General features: G+C 37.9%; 1 protein-coding gene across 8 annotated transcripts in view; it reads right to left on the bottom strand.

Moving 5' to 3' along the window:
• The window catches only part of UBAP2 (ubiquitin associated protein 2), a 112,030-nt gene that overhangs the window by 45,473 nt on the left and 42,937 nt on the right, over positions 1-23,620 (bottom strand). For 6 of the 8 annotated variants that reach the window (XM_058695095.1, XM_058695099.1, XM_058695096.1 and 3 more), the window contains 4 exons: positions 20,312-20,465; positions 18,110-18,187; positions 4,432-4,486; positions 1,772-1,875 (listed from right to left, as the gene is read on the bottom strand). In XM_058695095.1, the coding sequence (XP_058551078.1) occupies positions 1,772-1,875; positions 4,432-4,486; positions 18,110-18,187; positions 20,312-20,465 (391 nt within the window). Of the gene's footprint in view, positions 1-1,771; positions 1,876-4,431; positions 4,487-5,274; positions 5,355-18,109; positions 18,188-20,311; positions 20,466-23,620 lie in introns of those variants that run through there. The other 2 variants (XM_058695101.1, XM_058695102.1) reach the window with 2 other exon arrangements.

The following is a 23,620-nucleotide window of genomic DNA, read 5'->3' as shown; positions in this document are numbered from 1 at the left end:
TCGCTTAGCATAACAGCCTCCAGTTACGTCCATGTTGTTGCAAATGGCAAGATTTTACTTTTTCATCATGAAGTAGTATTCCATTGTACTACACTCCATGTAGTATTCAATTCCATACATTCCACTGTGTGTGTATACATATATACACACACATACACACACACACGTGTGTATATATATATATATATCATATACATATATGTGATATATATGATACATATATGATATATCGTATATATGATAATATACCATATATACGATATATCATACATATATATACATATCATACATATATATGACCATATATCATACATACATACATATATATACGTGTGTGTATATATGTATACACACACACACACACACACACACACACACACACACACATATATATACACACCACATCTTAATCCATTTATCAGTTGATGGACATTTGGGCTCTCAGCATGTTTTTAAGATTCATTCATGTTGCAGCATACATCAGCACTTCATTCCTTTGTACGGTAGAATGAATATTCCATTGTATGGATAATACACAACAATTTACTCCTCCATTCATCCACTGAAAGGCATTTGGTTTGTTTCTACATTTCGGCCATTATGAATTATGCCTCTACGAACATCTGTATACAAGGTTTTATGTAAAGCCGTGTCTTCCATTCTCTTGAGTATAGGTATCTGGGAGATGGCTGATTTTTTAATGTGAAAGAACCATGATTACCAAGTATAAATTTAACATGGTCATGATGGATTATTCTTTTCTATCTTACTGAATGGTTTTCCAATATTTTGGCTTAAGATTTCTACATTTTTGCTGAAGAGTGAGATTAGTCTGTAATTTCAAATGTTAGCACAAAATTTACTGACATGAAGTATACTTTAATGCCTGATATTAATTACAATTGTGATTATATTAAACCATCAATTATACATAATATATACTTTAATTATAACTATAATTAATATCAATATCCCTTTTCTCATTCCTATAACCAATTATGTATGCTGTTTCTCCTTCCCTTGATCAGTCTCACAGTAAGCTTATCAATTTTACTAGTGTTTTCAAATAACCATTTTTATACCTTTTGTTGATCCTTTCTATAGTATCCTTGATTTCTAGTTCATTGATGGTGTTTCTGTGGTGATGGCACAGTCCTGTTTTTTGACCAGAATCGGTGTTATATGGGTGGTTTGCTTTTAGATTATTTATTGAACTACACTTTTATATTTTCAGTTATAATTCATGAATTGCCAAATTATGTTTTTATAAATATAACTGCAGTAGTTAATGATGTATTATCATGAACAAATCCTAAAAGCTCCAATTAACACGTATTTGTCCATGAATTTCCAAAAAGAAATAATCCAAAAACATCAGGATACAGAAAAAAATCTACAAAAGCAATTGATGCCCAAACCTACTAGTCACCTACCATTCTATCTGGCCAAATTTGTGTCCATCATCAGGAATGATACTTTTCTGTAACAAACCTTCCCGTAAGAAATTACATATATCCCTGACACACTTAGATTTGAGTGTGAATTTGTATTGACTTAAACAGATTGATAAAAGCCTCTTCCTCAGAGTGCACAAGGGAAAAATCAAATACCTTATGGTCAATGAGATTTTTAAATGAGACCTTGGAGGTAAGAACCAGCTAATAGTCTCAGAGGTAGGACAGCAGCCTGCTTTTCATTCTTCTCCATCAGTACATCTTTGTATGTTAAGAACTCAAACATTTAAAACACGTCTTTGACAATAGACACTTACCAGTCCCCTCATCTGCACCATTCTGAGCAGCTTCCCAAACTATTGGCTTTGTCCCACACCCATCTATAGATGGAGAATCTGAATAGTCCGCAGGATTAAATGTCCTTGTGTTTGGAAAAAAAAAAAAAAAAAGAATTAAAGCAAGTGCAACAATTACCAAAATCACAACATTGACCATATATCATCTTCTTCCTCCCCAAATACCCTGTCCTTTTAAAAGCCAATATAATAAAATTCACACTGGGGCAACTGGAACCCCTTAGATGGTCAGTTGACTCAGGTCAGATCTGGATGATCTTACAGCTTTGGGCTATGCATTGTCAGCAGAGAGCCTGCCTGGGATTCTCCTCCCTCTGTCTCTGCCCTCTCCCCTCCCTCTCTCAAAAATAGGTAAATAGGGGCAGCGTCTGGGTGGCTCAGTGGTTTAAGCATCTGACTCCTGATTTTGGCTCAGGTGGTGACCTCACTGTTTCTGAGTTTGAACCCTGAGTTGGAGTCTTCACTGGCAGTGCCCCTCCCTCACTCTCTTTCAAAATAAGCTTTAAAAACAGGTAAACAAACATTAAAAATTTTTTTTTCCTAACTTCACCATCTTTCCCCTATTTAATTATAGCTAACTCTTCTTGACTATCAGGATGTAGATTTTCTAAAAAGCAGAGGTTGCCTAGGGAACCTTCCATATGTTCTTGTATGATGTCCTTATTTCCCTAAGTTGCTGCACTCCATATCCTAAAGCAGATGTGCACAACTATAACTGTATTAGGAAGAATAAAGGTTCTCATGGAAAACTTCCCTTAAAACTAAGACTAGACTTAAACACACACTAAGTGTTTATTTCCCAGAGTAAGAATCCAGATCCTTTTTGTATAAAAACAGTGAATATAAAGAAAATGTTTCATTAAGGTTTTTTTTCCATTAAAATTCTAAACATCCATATTCAGAAGTCTAACTAGGGCCAAATTAATACTATCTCTAAAATTTTCAGAATAAAATTTAAAAATTTTTTCCAGCTTTACTGAGGTATCTGACAAATAAAAAAATCACAAGAGTATTTTTTAATGTAAACTGAAAAAATCACAAAAGAGTTTAAAAAGCTGGTCTGGGCACACACAGTATGTATTCCAGGCAATATGCTCCCTTGTGTATCCATCTTTCCTTTATCCACAATGAGCTCAAGCAGGAAACAGAAATGGCAAGAGGTATCACCTGAAGGCAATGACCCTCCCCTGCTACAGTGCTACCCTGGAGCTAAGGAGAGACAAAAGGGTTTTCCTGGAACCAATTCCCTTCCTTTCTCAACTGTCATCTATATACAGATGGCTTCTATAAGCTTAAAAACTTTTCCTAAAAACCTAAGGGGAGCTAAGGCTTTAAAAGAAAAGAAATTTTTTTTAATCTTATTTTTTTTTAATTTTTTTTTTTAACGTTTATTTATTTTTGAGACAGAGAGAGACAGAGTATGAATGGGGGAGTGTCAGAGAGAGAGGGAGACACAGAATCTGAAACAGGCTCCAGGCTCTGAGCAGTCAGCACAGAGCCTGACGCGGGGCTTGAACTCACGGACCGTGAGATCATGACCTGAGTCGAAGTCGGACACTCAACCGACTGAGCCACCCAGGCGCCCCTTAATCTTATTTTTAAGAGAGAGATACAGAGTGCGAGTGGGGGCGGAACAAAGAGAGAGAGAGACACAGGATCCAAAGCAGGCTCCAGACTCTGAGCTATCAGCACAGAACCCAATGCAGGGCTTGAACTCATGAGGTGAGTTCATGACCTGAAATAAAGTTGGACACTTAATCAACTGAGCCACCCAGGCACCCCAAAGGGGAGCTAACGTTTTAGAAGAAGGAAAAAGTAAAAGAACAACCGGAAATTATGAACAATTGATTATATCACCTGTTTAGTAATAGTATGTTCACTGTTTAGAAAAAAATAAAATAAAAATACTAACATTTTTATATAAACATTGCATTAACTCACCATTCAAGACAATTGCTGGATTTATCAACCTAACTCTTATGCAGTGGTTTTCAATGAGGGGTGATTATGCCCCTCCCCCCCACCAGGTAATATCTGGCAATATCTGAAGATTTTTTTTGATTGTCACAACTTGAGAAAGGATGCTACTGGCATGTAATGGGGAGAGGCCACGGATGTAAAGGATACCCCACTACTTCAACAAACTATTATTCAATCCAAAATGTCAAAAAAAAAAAAAAACAACCAAGGACAGAAAGCCTATTACAATACAATTTTATTTGCATTTCACTTTTTCACAATTTTTTTTTTTGTGGCACTTAAGAAAATTTTTCTTAGTTTTTATTTGAGAGAGACAGAGAGACAGAGAGAGAGAGAGATGGTGAGATGGTGAGATAGTGAGAGGGGCGGGGAGGGAATAAGAATATCTTAATCAGGCTCCACACTCAGCTCAGCTCTCAGCCCCACAGTGTCTCCATCTCACAACCACAAGATCCAGACCTGAGCCAAAATCAAGAGTAAGACACTTAACTGACAGAGCCACCCAGGCGTCCTTTCTCTTTTTAATAATTAACATCTGATTCACCAGTATAAATAAATTGGGAACAGGACAGAGGCAGAAAAACCCTTGAGTAATACCTAAAGAGAGTAATAACTATAAAAATAGGATGGCTCAGACTTACCCCATGCCGTGTGTTGTGAATCTTCCTGCCCCTCTCCCTCTTCCACGTCCAAATCCTGAAAACGAAAATAGTACTGTTAAATAGTATTTATACCCTACAAAATTATAATTCTACCAATGTCATTCTCTATACACCCCAAACAACACTATCACTGTTCCTAACAGCACCAACATTCCCATCTGGTGCACCCAACCTGCTGGTCACTACTGAAACAACTATCTACACAGTTATTGATTTTAAAGGATAGAAGGGATTTCATTCTGCTTATATAGTACTTGTGATATGTTGTAACTTAACACAGGCAGCTTATATTAAAAACTATTCTGGGGTTGCCTGGCTGGCACAGTTGGTAGAGCACCAACTCTTGAGCTCAGGGTCATGAGTTCTAGCTCTGCGCTAGGCAGGGAGCCTACTTTAAAAAAAAAAAAAAACCTATTCTAGATGTTTTAAAATCAGTTACTGCAAATACCGTAACATTTTAAACTTCTACTATAAAATCAAATGAGAACCAGAAAGAGGAAAACTGCTATGTAAGCTGAAGGTACTATTACACACTGTTTTTTATACTAGAACTTTGGTCAATAACCAAAATGGCAGCAGCAAGCGAGCAAGCAAGAAAAGATCATTTTATTCAGTGACTCTAGTTTTTCATAACATCCTCCACTATGGACTAAAGACCTAAATTCAGGAGCTAAAACTATACAACTCACAGAAGAAAATATAGAGCAAAAGCTTCACAACACTGAATTTGGTAATGATTTCTTAAATATGACACCAAAGGCACAGACAAAACAAACAACCAGTTGTTAGATTTGTGCATCAAAAGACAACTATATGGGGCACCTGACAGGCTGAGTCGGTAGAGCATGCAACTCTTGATCTTGGGGTTGTAAGTTCAACCACCATGGTGGGTGTAGAGATTACTTAAAAACAAAACAAAAAAAGACACCTATATCAGCAGAATAAAAAGGCAAAAAGGCAACCCACAGGATATGTGCCCATGATACATTTGATAAAGGAATAATATCAAGAACGTGTGAAGAACTTCTACAGTTCAACAACAGAACCTAATTCAAAAATGGCAAAGGATCTGAATAGACATTTCTCCAAAGAAGATATGCAAATGGTCAATAAGCACATGAAAAGATTCTCAATGTCACTAATCATTAGGGAAGCCAGTTACCATTATGATGCTTACTATCAAAGAGAGAGAGAGAGAGAGAGAGAGAGAGAGAGAGAGAGAGAGAGAAAGAGAACAGAAAATAACAAGTTTTGGCCAAGAATGCAGGGAAACTAAAACCCTTGTACACTTTGCTGGGAATCTAAAATGGTACAGCCACCATGGTGAATAGTACAGCAGTGCCCCCAAAGAGTAAAACAGAATTGTCATATGATCCTGGAATTGCACCTCTGGATATATACCAAAGAGAATTTGAAAAGAGTCTTAAAGAGATATATTTAATATTACTCAGCCTTAAAAAAGGATAATTCTTTTATTTAATGTTTATTTATCTTTATTTGAGAGAGAGAATGTATGCGCACATGGGGCAGGGGAAGAATCTTAAGGAGGCTCTATGCTCAGCACAGAGCCCGACATGGGGCTTGATCCCACAACCATGAGATCATGACCTGGGCAGAAATCAAGAGGTGGACGCTTAATCAACTAAGCCACCCAGGTGTCCCAAGGGGAAGGAAATTCAGACATATGCTACAACATGAATGAACCTTGAGAACACTGCACTGAATGAAATAGGTCAGTCACAGAAGGACAAATATTTTATGATTCCACATATATGAGGTACATAAGAGTAGAATTCAGAGAAGGATGGTTGCCAAGGGCTTTATTAGCCATACTAATATAGCTAAAATGTGTATTAATTATGTATGGTTAACTTACCCCACAGTTCAAGTTAAATTATTAAAAACGTGGTCTTAACCAAAATCTACTATATTCCCAGAGATAGGAGAATAGAGAGAAATGTCCTAAAAAACCAAAGAATCCTAATAATGCATATCAGTAGCTACTGCCTCTTGTAACACTGTCAAAAGGCAAAGGTAAGACTCACACACAACCACTTCCACAGCCTACAGGAAAGTCAAAACTCAGGCAGAAAGAAAACTAGCTCTAAGAAGAAAGCTTTCAAGCTACAGGTTTTTGGCCAAGAATATAATCCAAAATTTAGGAAAAGGATAACTTTTAAAAAAGAAAGTCTCATAGAAGAAAAGCAATTCTCAGGAAATAGAACACTTTATTGTAAAAAACAAAACAAAAACACAAAAAACTGACAAGGGTTGCCTGGGTGGCTCAATTGGTTGAGCATCTGACTCTTGATTTCAGCTCAGGTCATGATCCCAGGGCTGTGATCGAGCCCCACTTTGGGCTCTGTGCTGAGCATGGATCCTGCTTAAGATTCTCTTTCTCTTTCTCTCTCTCTTTGCCCCTTGCCCCCGCTAAAACTCTCTCTCTCCCCAAAAAACAAAGCAAAACAAAACAACAACAGCAAACAAAACCAAACAAAACTAACTAAAAACTTGTGGTATATCCATCCATACAATGGCATATTATTTGGCTATAAAAAGAAATGAAGTACTGGGGTGCCTGGGTAGCTCAGTCAGTTAAGCATCTGACTTTGGCTCAGGTCATGATCTCCTAGTTTGTGGGCATGACCCCTGCATCCGGCTTTCTGCTGTCAACACAGAGCCCACTTTGGATCTTCTGTCCCTACCCCTCTTTACTCTCTTTCTCTCAAAAATAAACATTAGGGGGGAAAAAAAAAGGAATGGCATACTGCTGCGTGCTACAATATTGTACTGAATCCTGATACAACACTGATGAAACCTTGAAACATTAAGCTATGTGAAAAAAGCCAGGCACAAAAGACCACATATTATAAAATTTCCTTTTAAATGGGAGTGTCCAGAATAGGTCTATTTACAGACTAGTAGTTGTTTACTGCTGGGAAGAGGGTGAAAAAGATGGAGGAATTGGAAATTGATAGTTAAAGGGGACAGGGTTTCTTTCTGAGATAAAAACAATGTTCTGAAATTGATCATGTTGACAGCTGGATACAGTATATTCTATGAATATACTAAAAACCATTGAATTTTACAATTTAAATGAGTGAACTATATGGTACATGAATTATATCTCAAGAACTTACTTTTGCTATAATGAATAGTTACCAATAGAGAAAGCAAAAGAAAAAACCACAACTGCTCTTGACAGGTGAGTTCATGTGTACCCTTTGTAACAAAAGAAATTTCATTTCATTGGTATACATGTGAAAAAAGGAACTTAACAGTAAATATTAAGACAGTGGCACGATTTTAAAAGGGGATCCTGCTCAGAAATTTTTTTTAATTTATTTGAGAGAGAGAGAGCACGTACAAGGGGTCAGGTGGGGGGAGGAGGAAGTGCCGGCAGCCAGGGAGAGAGAGCATCCCAAGCAGGCTCCATACTATCCGCACAGAGCTGCATGGGAGGGACTCAAACTCACCTCAGGAATCATGACCTGAGGTAAAACCAACAGTTGAAAACTTAACCCATTGAGCCACCTGGGCACCCCTCTGCTCAGAAATTATTAAACAATAGGGGCGCCTGGGTGGCGCAGTCGGTTAAGCGTCCGACTTCAACCAGGTCACGATCTCGCGGTCCGTGAGTTCGAGCCCCGCGTCAGGCTCTGGGCTGATGGCTCGGAGCCTGGAGCCTGTTTCTGATTCTGTGTCTCCCTCTCTCTCTGCCCCTCCCCCGTTCATGCTCTGTCTCTCTCTGTCCCAAAAATAAATAAAAAACGTTGAAAAAAAAAAAAAATTTAAAAAAAAAAAAAAAATAAAAAAAAAGAAATTATTAAACAATAATTGGAATACTTGAGCCAGAAAGCAAGATGTTAATGAAAAAGAGACAAAGGAATTTATAAAAGAAATACACAGCCTTAGGCAAAAATTCAAGAAATCTTCCCAAGTACCCTGGAAAAAGTATCAACTACATATATCTCCCATCTCTAGAGATCAGAAGCTGTGCCCAACTATTAACCACAAACACAACAAATATCGGAACCAGATTAAAAAAAAAATCAAACCCATTATTCCCATACATTTTTGCAAAATAACAAAACTGATCTTTCCTATTCACCTGGCTAGTAACACTACCAGTAACATTGTTTTCTCCCTACATTGTTATCTGGTACACATAGATATTTTTATCCAGCAGCTCATAATAAAGACGGTGTCTTTTAATAGAGAAAACACAAGATTAAATAAGATTATCATAAAGAATAAGCCCATATGATAATAAATGCTATTTTTTTACCCTAGAGGCCTCTCTGATGGTATCTATGTTGAATGACTGCTCAAGTTTTCAGCTGTTTAATATTTATGTTTTTTCTGCACTGAGAGCCAGAATAGAAAAGCCACTCACTTCCCTTGAAAAAGCCCAAACGTAGAAAACAGTCAATCACCTCTAGTGGAAGTGGATCCTAACTATAGACATTCCCTGCCCCTCCCAGTGCCAAGCATGTGTACCCTAAACAGAAACAAGGAGAATGATCCTAAGAAGACAGAAAGTAATCCCTTTCCCTCAACCCCAGGAGACTATATGGAGGGCTTTGATAACAGCAAAATGTACCAGAAACTCTGTGATCTCAAATATCTCACTGCACACTCTAGGTCATGACATGAAAGATCTTTAAAGTCCTGACTAGTTCTAAGGTTCTTTGTACTGACAAAAATTCACAAAATTTCAGGGCTGGTTCAGTGATAAAAGTAGTTGCAGTGTTGACTATGAGCTGCCTCCATCCCCAGAGACTTATCCAGTCCTCACACACAACAGGGCATCTCTGGAGCCTGCATGGATCAGAGTCTTGGGAATCCAGCAAGCTGTCTCTGTTCATGGGTTAAGGTATACTCTCAGACACAAATATGACTTCCCAAACCTAAAGCAGTATGAACAAGTCAAATGACAACAGCAAACTCCCTCTGGGATTCAGGGAGGAATAAAGCTTAGAATCTACCCTCATATCCCATATATTAGTTTATCCTTAGTAAAGAAGTCTGATTATAAACGTGTTGTGGCAATTGTTTCAGGAATTAATGGATTCTCAAACTAGCAAGTATAAGTCTGATGATAAAAAAAAAAAAAAAAAAAAAAAGATATTTAGGGAATTCTCTGAGCTAGTTGCCCAACCCCTGGGGTGCTCTACCCCACTACACCACCGGCTGAAGTTGTCAGTACACTGGAGAGCCATACCCTATATGCCATGCATTCTGCCTGGCAGGGGCTGACCAGGTTCCAGGTCCTTCCACCCCAGAACTATTAGAAGACTGACTCCCTTCTGGACTAGTAAACCTCCCCACTTATGGTGACAATTTGAGGAATTCACAAGTGGAAAATAATTTCTCCTAAGCCCCATTTCAAGTAGGGTTCTTCAGGATGCTTGAAGGAAAAACCCAATTCGAATTAGTTAATTCAAAACAGACAATTTTAATTGTATGCAACTGGGATAGTTTGGGTTTAGGCATAACTGGACGAGGACAAATACACACATACAAAAAAGGGTATTTATATACTCTCAGAGTACTTCCCTCAGAAAGCATGTATTAATTATAAAGTGTAGAGTAGTACCTTCACATAGAAACTTGTCAGAAACCACCATTCCTAAATTTAATCAAAACTAACAATACTAGTAAGGGATACACTGGTATCATGTGCCCTCTAATATGATGCACTGAGAAGGTCAGTGATCATCACTTTGTGGTATTCCTATCAAAAACAAATAACAAGTTAACTTTACTGGAATTAAAACACCAGATAATAAGAATCTATTCATGAGTAAGCTTCTCAGACTGATATAAAAGGATATTCTACAAAAGAGTCCATATGCTTCTAAAGCATTAAGGCCATGGGGCGCCTGGGTGGCGCAGTCGGTTAAGCGTCCGACTTCAGCCAGGTCACGATCTCGCGGTCCGTAGTTCGAGCCCCGCGTCAGGCTCTGGGCTGATGGCTCAGAGCCTGGAGCCTGTTTCCGATTCTGTGTCTCCCTCTCTCTCTGACCCTCCCCCGTTCATGCTCTGTCTCTCTCTGTCCCAAAAATAAAAATAAAAAAAACGTTGAAAAAAAAAAATTAAAAAAAAAAAAAAAAAATAAAGCATTAAGGCCATGAAAGACAAAATTTATTCCAGATTGATGAACTGTTTTAGAATGAAGGACACTAAACAAAGTAACTACATACAATGTGTGATCCTGGATTGGATCCTAAACTAGAATAATTTTTTTTTTTTTTGCTCTGAAGAACATTACAGGATAACTAGAATTTTTTAGATAAGGCCTATAGATTGCATCAATAGTAATTTCCTGATTTTATTATTCTAAGCTCCCTAAGAGAATCTTTTTTCTTAGAGGAGATATACACTAAAATGTTAAGGGGCAAAATGGCCATTATATTGGAATTTATATTCAAAGGTTTCAGAAAACACAATAGGATGTAACATAAGCAGAAAATGATAAAACAAATGTAAAATACTTTCAGGAAATCTGAGTAAACATTATGCAAAATTCCATTGTACTTTTTAATTTCAAGGTAAAATGTTCAAACCAAACCCTGAGCACTTTTTATGTATATTTTATTTTCCAGCAGGTAACTTTTAATTCTGTAAAAAAAAAAAATCCAAGTTCTTTTCCACATTTACATTATCAACTGCTTTTATATAGAATGTTCCTACCCAAATTTTCCCATGGCTTTCTTCCTCCTCAGCTTAAATCCCACCTCCGCTGAGAACTTCCCAGGCCACTCAATTTATAGACCCTACCGGTGTATCTGGCTGGCTCTACTGGTAGACCATGTGACTCTTGGTCTAGGGTTTGTGAGTTCAAGCCCCACACTGGACATCTAGCTTTATTACTTGGAAAAAAAAGGAAAAAAAAGGAAGGGAGAGAAGGAGGAAGAAGCCCCTTACTGACAGTTGACCACATCAACAATCAATTTCTTAAGTCAAAAAGTGATTTTACTTGACAGTCTCTTCTCCTTTCCCACCTAGAGTATGAGCAATCATGTCTTATTCACAGCTTTATCTGCAGCAATACAACAGGTATTTAAATATTAGTTGTTGCATTTAAGACTGATATGTAAGTCCAATTACATACACATGGAACTTTCTCATAAACTAAACTACCGGGGTGCCTGGCTGGCTCAGTCAGTGGAACATACGACTCTTCATCTTGGGGTTATGAATTTGAGTCCCACATTGAGTGTAGAGATTACTTAAAAATATTAAAATATTCCCCCCAAAAACCCTAAACTCTTATTTTAAAAGATAATATAACATCACTATTCATTTATAGGAAACAACCCAGCGATTCATTAATACATTTAAGAACACCACATTTTGTCAAATACTTTTTGTACCAGAACCCAAGAAGCCATATAAAACAATGCAAAAAATTTTTAAATACTATGTTAGCACACAATAGGTAGTCAATAATTACTTTCCAAGTATATTATATAGAGCATATTCATGTATTAATTTGTTTTAAAATACAGGAACTAAGGGGTGCCTGGGTGGCTCAGTTGAATATCTAACTCTTGATTTCAGCTCAAGTCATGATCCTAACTTACGGGACCAAGAGGCATACTCTGCAGGGAGCCTGCATAACATTGGCTCACTCTCTCCCTCTGCCCCTCTCTGGCTCTCTCTCACTCTCTAAAATTAAATAAGTAAATAATGAAAACTTATTCCTAAAGATATACAATACTAATAAGCAGCATTGGCTCCTGGAACACAGAATTAGTTTCTACTAATTACTATATGTCACATGACAAAGACCTTTACCCAGAATACTCCAAATCTCAGATATTTAACATGATCTTCAATCTGAACTCAGGATTAAGTCAGTATCATTGAGGGAAAACTTCCAGTCATGCAGTAGATATTTAATATATATCAGCTAAATTCCACATTTTGTACACAAAACACAATTATTATTTGATGGCCAAGTTACCTTTGAATGGTCAACATTTATATAGTTCCAAACATTTTGACACCAAAAACCAAAGACCAGGATACTTAGGACAGTGCCAGGCACAACTGCTATTTCCCTCCTCTAAAGAAGCTGTTGTTTCCTCACAAAAACACACAACTCACAAGATACTTCTCTACAAACTTTTAAACAAATTATAGTAAAATACATCTTACAAGTGTCACAATCATTCTTGCTACTCTGAGCAAACATTCAGCAAATGGTACAGAAACACTAGGCATATAAAGGGAATTTATTTTTACTTCATTTGCTAGAGAGCTCATACTTTTCATGCTATAAAATATACTCCCATATTATACGTATGATTTTTCATTTAACACAGATACCAGATACGTTTTTGATTTTATTTTTTTAATTTACATCCAAATTAGCATATAGTGCAACAATGATTTCAGTAGTAGATTCCTTAATGCCCCTTACCCATTTAGTCCATCCCCACCTCCCACAACCCCTCCAGATTTAAGAGTCTCTTATGTTTTGACCCCTCCCTGTTTTATATTATGTTTGCTTCCCTTCGTGTTCATCTGTTCTGTGTCTTAAACTCCTCGTATAAGTGAAGTCATACGATATTTGTCTTTCTCTAATTTCACTTGGCATAATACCCTACAATTCCATCCACATAGTTGCAAATGGCAAGATTTCATTCTTTTTGATTGCTGAGTAATACTCCATTGTATATATATATCACATATTCTTTATCCATTCATCCATTGATAGACATTTGGGTCAAATTCTTAACATCAGAAATTATAGGTTACCGTATTGAACCCATGCTGTTTCATAATATTTTTTAAGCCAATACTATACAGATAAAGCAATAAATAAGACAAGTTTTATTAGCACTTTGAAATTTTAGCAAATTTAGTCATACATGTAGATTAGTATGCTGAGCAGGAGTCAATGTGAAGTCAGCAAGAGGAGCTCACAAGTACTGTCGAAATCAAAAAACAAATGCAGGGGCGCTGGGTGGCTCAGTCAGTTGAGCATCCAACATCGGCTCAGGTCATGATCTTGTGGTTTATGAATTCAAGCCTACACATCGGGTCTCTGCCGCCATCGTAGAGCCTGCTTCAGATCTTCTGGTCCCCCTCTCTCTCTGCCCCTCCCCTGCTTGCACACACACTCTCTCAAAAATAAACATAAAAAAAAAAAAAAAGAAGACGGGGTGCCTGGGTGACTCAGCCAGTTAAGTTTCTGACTTCGGCTCAGGTCATGATCTTGCAGTTCGTGAGTTCAAGCCCCACATTGGGCTCTGTGCTGACAGCTCAGAGCCTGGAACCTCCTTTGGATTATGTGTCTCCCTCTCTCTCTGCCCCTCCCCTGCTTGTGCTCTCTCTCTCAAAAATAAACATTAAAAAAAAAAAAAAAAGAAAAAAAGGCAATGGAGACTGTAAAGAACTGTTTTTAAGTACACGCTATACAGCTTATACTTGTTTTTAAGTATACACTGTATTTTGTAAAGTTTATTTATTTATTTTGAGAAAGATAGTGAGTATGAGCAGGGGAAGGGGCAGAGAAAGAAGAGAGACAGAATCCCAAGCAGGGTAGAGCCCAATGTGGGGCTAAAGCCACGAGATCATGACCTGAGCAGAAATCACAAGCTGGACACAACAGATTTAGCCACGAAAGTGCCCCTAAGTACACACTCTAAAATCTGCATACTACACAACAAACCAAAAATAACTGCAAAACGACAGAAGAATGAATGGTTTTAAAAGACTAATTAAACAGACCATAAGAAAGTAAATTAAGATATTAAATGACTTACAAGTGAATTTCTGGGTTACATAAAACAAAAGACATTTATCCCTTAATTATTGAAGTGACAATTGCACCACAATTAACTATCAAACTGTACTAATATTTACTAAGCAAAATAATTGTGTTTTTGTGTATATAGGGTACTATGTGTTTTCCCCCTCTTGCCCTGTGCTGGATGTGGGAGTCAAAGCAATTGAAAGAAATCTCCAGACACAGACCACTACCATTCCAAGAACTTGCTTAAATATGTTTAAATATAGGTGTTAGGATATACAAATTTTAACTCACGTTTACACGTGGGGTATATGGTAGGCTGATTTCTTTTAAGTCTAATCTGATTTATAGGGGCACGTGGGTGGCTCAGTCAGTTAAGCATCCGACTTCAGCACAGGTCATGATTTCACAGCTCCTAGGTTTCTACTGACAGCTCAGGGCCTGTGGAGACTGCTTTGGATTATGTGTCTCCCTCTCTCTCTGCCACTCTCCTGCCTATGCTCTCTCTCCCTCTCAAAAGTAAATAATAAGAAAAAATTAAGTCCAATTTGATTTACAGAAGGTCAATCTGAATCCCTCACCCCCACTTTACATCCTTTTTTTTTTTTAAAGATTTTTTTTTTAACATTTATTCATTTTTGAAAGTGAGAGAGACAGAGCATGAGCAGGGGCGGGGCAGAGAGAGAGGGAGACACAGAATCTGAAGCAGGCTCCAGGCTCCGAGCTGTCAGCACAGGGCCTGACGCGGGGCTTGAATTCACAGACTGTGAGATCATGACCGGAGCTGAAGTCGGACGCTCAACCAACTGAGCCACCCAGGTGCCCCTTTACATCCTTTCTTAAAAAGGATTAGGTACTGGGGCGCCTAGCTGGCTCAGTCCATAGAGCGTGTGGTTCTTGATCTCTGGGCTGTGAATTCAAACTCCATTTTGAATTCCCAAATGCATAGAGAGATTACTTACAAAATAAAATCTTTCAGAGAGCTTAGGTAGCTCACTCTTGATTTTGGCTCAGGTCATGATCCCAGGATCATAGGACCAAGCACCAAGTCAGGCTCCGCAATGAACATGGAGACTGCTTAAGATTCTCTCTTTCCCTCTGCCCCTCTACCCAGTTCGCACGTGAGCGCTCTCTCGCGCTCTCTCTCTCTCTAATAAAAATAATTAAATAGGGTTGCCTGGGTAGCTCAGTCGATTGGGCAACCGACTCTTGATTTCAGCTCAGGTCATGATCTCACAGTTCATGGAATCAAGCCCTGCATGGGGCTCTTGAGCTGTCAGCACAGAGCTAGCTTGGAATATTCCCTCTCTTACTCTCTCTGACTCTCCCCCAGTGATTTTCTTGTGCATTTATGTTCATGCCCTCTCTCAAAAATAAATTTTAATGTTTATTAATGCTCCTTTTAATAGGAGCACCTGGGTGGCTCAGTCGGTTAAGAGTCCAACTCTCAGTTTCACCTCAGGTCATGACCTCGTGATTTGTGAAATCAAGCCCTACATTGGGCTCTGCGCTGACAGCCCAGTGCTTGCTTAGCATTCTTTCTGCATGATGTGAAACATGACATCCTAAAAGGACAAATGACACAGTTCTGAGCAAATAAATGGTAAAGAGAAAAAAGAGGTGGTACAGAGATGTTAGGAAGAAAAATATTCTAGATTAGAAAGAACATGCAATGTATAAACCTTGTTTCAATCCTGCCTCAAAGAAATCAACTGTGAAAAGACATTTTAAAAAAATTGTTTTAATGTTTATTTATTTTTGAGAGAGACAGAGACAGAGTGTGAGCAGGGCAGGGGCAGAGAGAAAGGCAGACAGAATCCGGAGCAGGCTCCAGGCTCTGAGCAAGCTGTCAGCACAGAGTCCAACGTGGGGCTCGAACTCACAAACTGTGAGATCATGACCTCAGCCAAAGTTGGATGCTTAACCACCTGAGCCACCCAGGTGCCCCAAAATTTTTTAAATAATCATAAAATTTTTTAAAAAATCAGATTATTAGATGATACCAAAAGTTTACCATGACTTAAAAATTTCTGCAGACAAGGTAGGAAAGAGACATATAAAGCCAATATGGACAAAAATCTTTAGTTATTGTTGACTAAGAGGGAGTATACATATGGTTCATTTAACTACTCTCTCCACTTTTGTCTAAGTTTGAAATTGATCATAATTTTGTTTTATTTTATTCAGATTTTATTTTTAAGTAATCTCTATACCCAACATGGGGCTCAAACTGACAATCTTGGGATCAAGAGTCACGCACTCCACCAACTGAGCCAGCCAGGCACTTCCGAGATTGATCCTAATTTTAAAAGGCTAGAAAAGGGAATTATAATTACAATCTGTTAGATAATTCCAATCTTATTTTGACTGTGCCTGGCAAATCAGTACACAATTTTGCCCTTCTCTGATCTCTGGATATCATTTACCTTTGGCCTATATAGTATTTTAGTGAGTGACAGTTTAATGAACAGCCAAGGTAGTTGGTGGTAGGATATATAGTGTCTACATTATTTTTGTGCTTAATAACACTAATGATCAAAAATTCTGTCAATACGCAGTGTTTATATGGAGAACAGTCACAACTGCATGTAACAATGTACCAAACAGTGGCATCTGGCCAGGTGGCAGACCTGTAACTCTTGACTAGGAGTTGAGAGTTTGAGATCCATGTTGGGTGTAGAGATTATGTAAAAATAAAAGCTTAAAGAAAAACAAGGGGTACCTGGGTGGCTTAGTTGGTTAAGCATTTGACTTTGGCTCAAGCCATGATCTCATGGTTCATGGGTTCGAGCCCCACATGGGGCTCTGTGATGACAGCTCAGAACCCAGATCTTGCTTAAGATTCTGTCTCCCTCTCTCTCTGCCCCTCCCCCACACTCACTCTCGCGCGCGCGCGCGCTCTCTCTCTCTCTCTCTCTCTCTCTCTCTCAAAAACAAACATAAAAAAAAGAAAAGAAAAAGAATAGGGGCACCTGGGTGGCTCAGTCGATTTCAGCTCAGGTCTCACAGTCCTTGAGTTAGAGCCTCGTGTCAGGCTCTGCAATGACAGTTCAGAGCCTTGGAGCCTGCTTTGGATTCTGTGTTTCCCTCTCTGCTCCTCCCCCACTCATGCTTTCTCTCTCAAAAATAAGCATTAAAAAAAAAACCACAATTAAAAAACTGGATCAAGCAAAATGTCAATTCTGGGAGGTCATCCACTGAACCAAAGTAACATCGGCATATTACACTGTGTATCTTGATTTTAGAACCCTGGGAAAATTCAGTCACATCTCTAAAGAATATGAAATTACGTTATTAAAGTGGCTTAATGACATGCCAGATTAATGAATGTTGAGAAATGATCACTAACATAGGGTGCCTGAGTGACTCAGTTGGTTAAGAACCTGACTCTTGATTTCAGCTCAGGTTATGATCTCACAGTTCATGAGACTGGGCCCCACGTCAAGACAGAGCCTGTCAGGCTCTCCACTGGCAGCAGGGAGCCTGCTTGGGATCCTTTCTCTGCCCCTCCCCTTCTCTCTCTCCTGAGCTCACTCACTCTCTCAATATAAATAAACTGAAAAAAAAAATTAAATAAAACCACTATCATATGAGTAAAACACATCTGTTAAAGTCCAACATAGAAGAATTTAGTAACTTTTTGATCAGAGCTTCAAGTTTTATATTATTCATTTAAAGGGCTTTCTTGGCTTATTTGAAAACAACCACAAAATTTCCTCAAAATTACATGAATTCAAACAATTCATTCATAGCTATCAGTAAACAAATCAAAAACTACACAAGATCAACCATTCTTTCAGAGTACACTGCCATGCCTTAGTGGAGAAGTATACCAATAGCTTGATCCTTCTTCCGAACACAACCATCTCCTTCCCTGTTATTCTGTCTTACCTCTGCCACGGGTTCGCTTGCCACGGTCTGAATGCTTGTCCCCTTGACTGCAATCAATTCCATTCTCTTCGCCTCTAACTATGGAAGAAAAGAGCACCTCTTGTATATAATCGTACGTAAGAATTATCAAAGGCAAGGACAAAAGAGTTTCACCAAATGGATCAGAAAACAGGAAAAAACAAAACCAAATAAAAGTGGATCAAAAACTGAAGACAGGGGCGCCTGGGTGGCGCAGTCGGTTAAGCGTCTGACTTCAGCCAGGTCACGATCTCGCGGTCTGTGAGTTCGAGCCCCGCGTCAGGCTCTGGGCTGATGGCTCGGAGCCTGGAGCCTGTTTCCGATTCTGTGTCTCCCTCTCTCTCTGCCCCTCCCCCGTTCATGCTCTGTCTCTCTCTGTCCCAAAAATAAATAAAAAATGTTGAGAAAAAAATTAAAAAAAAAAAACACACAAAAAACCTGAAGACAGTGGGGCACCTGGGTGGCTCAGTTAAGCGCCTGATTCTTGCTTTCGGCTCAGGTCATGATCTCAAGGTTCATAAGATCCTCACGTCAGACTCTGTGTGCTTGGGATTCTCGCTCTCCCTCTCTCTCTACCCCTTCCCCAATTCGTGCTCTCTCTCAAATTAAACATTTAAAAAAAATTTTTAAAGACTGATGACAACAGATCTTGTTAAATTCATAACTGAAAATTCTGTTGGGAAATTTAAAATGATGTACCACTTTTTCTTTGTTCTAGTTGAACTTGGCCCTCCCCTAAAGCAAGTTTGCTTCAAAAAACTGCTTATACAGCTACATAACACACCAACATTGGCCCACTGTTTATGTTCAAAGCCTAGAAAGTCACAGAATAGTGAAACAGCAATACCAAAGAAATACTGAGTTGCTAGAAAAATTACGTTGGAGACCGGTTTTCTTAGGATGCTATCCAGAATATGTCAACACGGTCTTATCTTCTCCTCATCCCTTTATTGGCATTAATGACTGTATAGAATACAGAAATTTCATGAGCAGTACTGGCACAGCTTTCTCTCATCTCTTTTCCCATGAGTCATTGGTGTTGTCCCGAGTGCCTTTTTTGGCTACTCCATTTAAATTTGCCAAACGACTCCCTGAGGCACCTAGGTGGTCTGGCTCAGGTCATGATCTCACAGTTCATGGGTTCGAGAGTCTCACATTTGTGCTTCACCACAGATCCCACTTGGAATTCTCTCTGTCCCTCCCCTGCTCATTTTCTCTTTCTCTCTAAATAGATAAACTTAAAAAAAATAAAATAAATAAATTTGCCAAATACCTCCCTCAAATCCCGATCTTGATGCCTTTGTTCTTCCCCATAATTTCCACATATAACATCATTAAAATGCAATATTCCTGCAAAACATGTTACTTCTCACTCCACCTACATTACAAATTTTAGGAGAGCAAAAATTTGTTTTATTCATTGCCCTATGCCTATTAGAGTACCTGCCACATTGTAGGTAAACATCTGTGGAGTAAATAAACTACCAAACATCTCTAAGATGATAATATTAAATATTTACCTTTTATTCACTCAAAATTCAGCTATTTTGGTATGGCTGCACAGCAGGTAGTGTTGTTATGGGTAAATAATTACAAACTCTGGATCAAATGAAAGAACAGTGAAAATCTTTCCTATTTGACAAACTTTTTATCAAACCCTTGCTTATATGAGTATGTGTTAAGTGGGAAGAATAAACAGCATCTTCTATCAGGGAATGAAAAACCTAGTTTAAAATTAGAAGGTACACCTGGGGCGCCTGGGTGGTTCAGTCGGTTAAGTGCCCGACTCTTGATTTCAGCTCAGGTCATGATCTCACATTTTCTGAGTTTGAGCCCCAAGTCAGGCTCTGCACTGACAGCCCGGAGCCAGCTTGGGATTTTCTCTCTCTCTCTTAAAATAAATAAACATTAAAAAAAAAAAAAAAATTAAAGGGTTCAATTGATACATAACAGAAAGCAGTCTTAAGAGACAACACAATTACCTACAGCTCAGGTTAAGGGCTAACATGGAACTGCATCAGTTAAAATTCTAATGAACTACTTAGTTGTAGCTCATTAAGTGTTAACTATAATAATAAGCACTGCATTGAGGAACTAGATTTATGGGCATTCACTGGATCACTTTCAGCTTTACGGTGTGCATAAAAATTTTCATAATGAAAAACTGAGAAGAAATGTACTTACACTCTCTCCCACGATTGCCACCTCTTCCTTTCCGGTTGTTATTTCCACGTCCACGATTTATTTCTCTCTCATTTCTCTTCTCTCTATTCTCTTTGTTCTCTGAACTTTCTTTTCCAAAATTCTTCTTCTTCCCCCCTACAGTCTCCCATGAAGTCTACCAAAGATAAGAATGGTCAGAGTTGTCGTTCGAAGTGTATACACTCATTAAGGGTATGCACATGTATTTTTCACACCTAATTACCCATGCCTTCCAACTCACTTGCCTAACATTTTAATTCTTATCCTCTGATGATGGAGACAACAAACCTCTTGCTAGGCTCCTATTGCTATATATAGCATATATATATATATATATATACACACACACACATATATATTTATATATATACACATACATATACATATACATATTTATGCTATATATGACAGCAACTAGCTGAATTAACATACTGTGTGTTGTCCCCCCACAGAGCCTTTTCCTGTGCTTTAAGGCTTTTACCTGTGATTTAAGACTAAAGTAACTGATGTTTCCCCAATTTCCCACACAATGCCATCCTCACCTTTATCAGTAAGCCTTAAACCTATTAATAAATGGATTTGCTCAAAGAACACAAATTACTTTTAAATACTCGATAAAATCTCAGAAAAACAACTTGCTCTTTTCAGTTAACCAAAATGACCATCTAAAAAAATTTAATGGTAGGCAAAAAAAATAATAATTTTTTTTTTTTTTTTAAACAAAGTACCCAAACATAGTGTGGAGCCCGAGCCTGCTTCAGAGCCAGTCTGTCTCTCTGCCCCCCCCCCCCAACTTGCAACTGTGTGCGCATGTGCACTCTCTCAGAAATAATTAAACATTAAAAAAAAGTAAACTACCCAATTCAACTTCAAAGACCTGTTCTAATGAGAAGTCAAATTATTTATATAACCTCCCTTCTCTGCCTCTCCTCTAATAGTACAGAAATCAGGGGTGCCTGGGTGGCTTAGTCGGTTGAGCGTCCGACTTCAGCTCGGGTCATGATCTCACAGTCTGTGAGTTCGAGCCCTGCGTGGGGCTCTGTGCTGACAGCTCAGAGCCCGGAGCCTGTTTCCGATTCTGTGTCTCCCTCTCTCTCTGACCCTCCCCCGTTCATGCTCTCTCTCTGCCTCAAAAATAAATAAACGTTAGGGGCGCCTGGGTGGCTCAGTCGGTTAAGCGGCCGACTTCGGCTCAGGTTATGATCTCACGGTCCGTGGGTTCGAGCCCCGCATCGGGCTCTGTGCTGACAGCTCAGAGCCTGGAGCCTGTTTCAGATTCTGTGTCTCCCTCTCTCTGACCCTCCCCCGTTCATGCTCTGTCTCTGTCTCAAAAATAAATAAATGTTAAAAAAAAAAAAAAATTTTAAAAAAATAAACGTTAAAAAAATTTTTTTAATAATAAAAAAAATAATAGTACAGAAATCAAATCAATCATATATATGTAAATTACTGAGAAGAGAACGCTATGTTCTTGTGAAAGTGAGTATTAGGATATCAATAAAGGTATTTTACTGAGAATTCCCAAAACTGGCCCATTTGTTTCTATTTACTTTGTCATTATTTAACTCATTCTCAAGAGATATGAAGTTATTCAATCCCAAAATAAGAGCATAACTTTATTAAGCTTTAAAAAAAACTTAGCAATAAAAGGAAATTACTAACAATGTATATCAAATAAACAAAAGCACCAGAAATTAATCAACTAAAATTAAAGAAACATAGAGGTGAATTATTTCCAAAATGGTGGAGGCCAGAATTAAAACCTTTTTTTTAGAAGGAATTTTTCTAACATCTAGAAACCTCTGCTGAACCTATGTATACTTAAATATAAAATCACTGGATATGGAAAAAATACATATTAAAACAAGTAATTTTCTACATTTAAGCTTTGATAAATATTTTTAAAAATCAACAACAATTTCAGCATAATAATCAGGTATATTCGCTTCTGATGAGTATGCAGCTATTTTAATCTTCCTGCAAGTCTATCTGGGAATAATACTCAAACTTTAATTAGTTCACAGCTTTTGACCCAGCAAATTTAGTTCCAGGCCTTTATTCACGGGAAATTATTTTGTAATTGTACAAACATTTATATGCAACAGTACAAAATGGCAGGGGGGGGGGGCACAAATATCTAGCTTAAGAGACTATCTACCCTAGAACATCTATAAAGGGAAGCCACTTAAAGAGTAGCCACTTAATGTAGCCACTTAAAGAGTTATCCAGGTGTACACAGAAAGAGATCCATGACAGAAGTGTAGCCAGCTATCCAACAAACTGTATAAAATAGGATTACATTTTTTGTTCAAATGGAAGGCCATGCATATACTGAAGAAAGTTAGGAACAGTTATTTAAATGAGGGCATTAATCTGATTTAATTTCTTATTCTGCATTGCTTTTTTAAATAAACAATAAAGCTTATTTATTCCAGAAAATAATTCTGCATTGTACAAACTCAATTTATTATGTTTGCTAATATGAATAAACAAGATACATATATATATATATATATATATATATATATATATATATATATAGTAGAATCCTGTCCTCTTAGGTTAACAAGAGAAAAAGTAAATTACAGAGGTCCTAGAAAATTATACACAGTAGAGTCAGCACAAGTTGCATATGTATACAATTTATAATGTCTTTACATGGCCAGACCTAAAGGTATTCAATCATTATAAAGGGGCATACTTTGTATATAAAACATTTGAGAAAAACATCTGAGCCCATTTCATTCAGCAAAGGATACCCATAAGCAAGTCTTGGCTTGTGAACTCTACAGAGACTGACAAGAACTTATTTGTGAGGCAAAGTAAGGAAAGCAAACTTAAGGGGCAACTGACCTAATACCACCGTAAATGCTAAAAAGAATATCTCTCATTTGACACAACAGTCCATAAGCATGCACACAAGCTTTCAACACGAACCAAATGATTATAAAAGATTTCAACAGAACTTCTGACAACCTTTGTTATCTGTATTTTGCCACTACTTGTAGAATAGGTCTGAAGAAACTCTAAGAGGGATGGCCCTCCCAGACACATTTACAAATCAGAAAAGCAACTTCCCAGGCCAGCTAATTAAAATTCACTCTCCCACCTCCTATTTGCCAGGAACTACACAACAAACAAATTACGTGGAAAAGAAAAATACATTAATGCAAAAGACTGATTATTTCAAAAATATTCTGTCACTCAAAATAGCATTATAATGAAACGAAAGGTTTAGTACTTATGATCATGTTTAATGTTTTCTTTTGCAACAGCTACTCTTCCGTGAGA

Source organism: Neofelis nebulosa, chromosome 12, assembly GCF_028018385.1.
Source record: "Neofelis nebulosa isolate mNeoNeb1 chromosome 12, mNeoNeb1.pri, whole genome shotgun sequence".
NCBI classification, from domain to species: Eukaryota; Metazoa; Chordata; class Mammalia; order Carnivora; family Felidae; genus Neofelis; species Neofelis nebulosa.
Note: the sequence above shows the minus strand (reverse complement) of the source record. Positions and strands in the feature narration are given on the sequence as shown.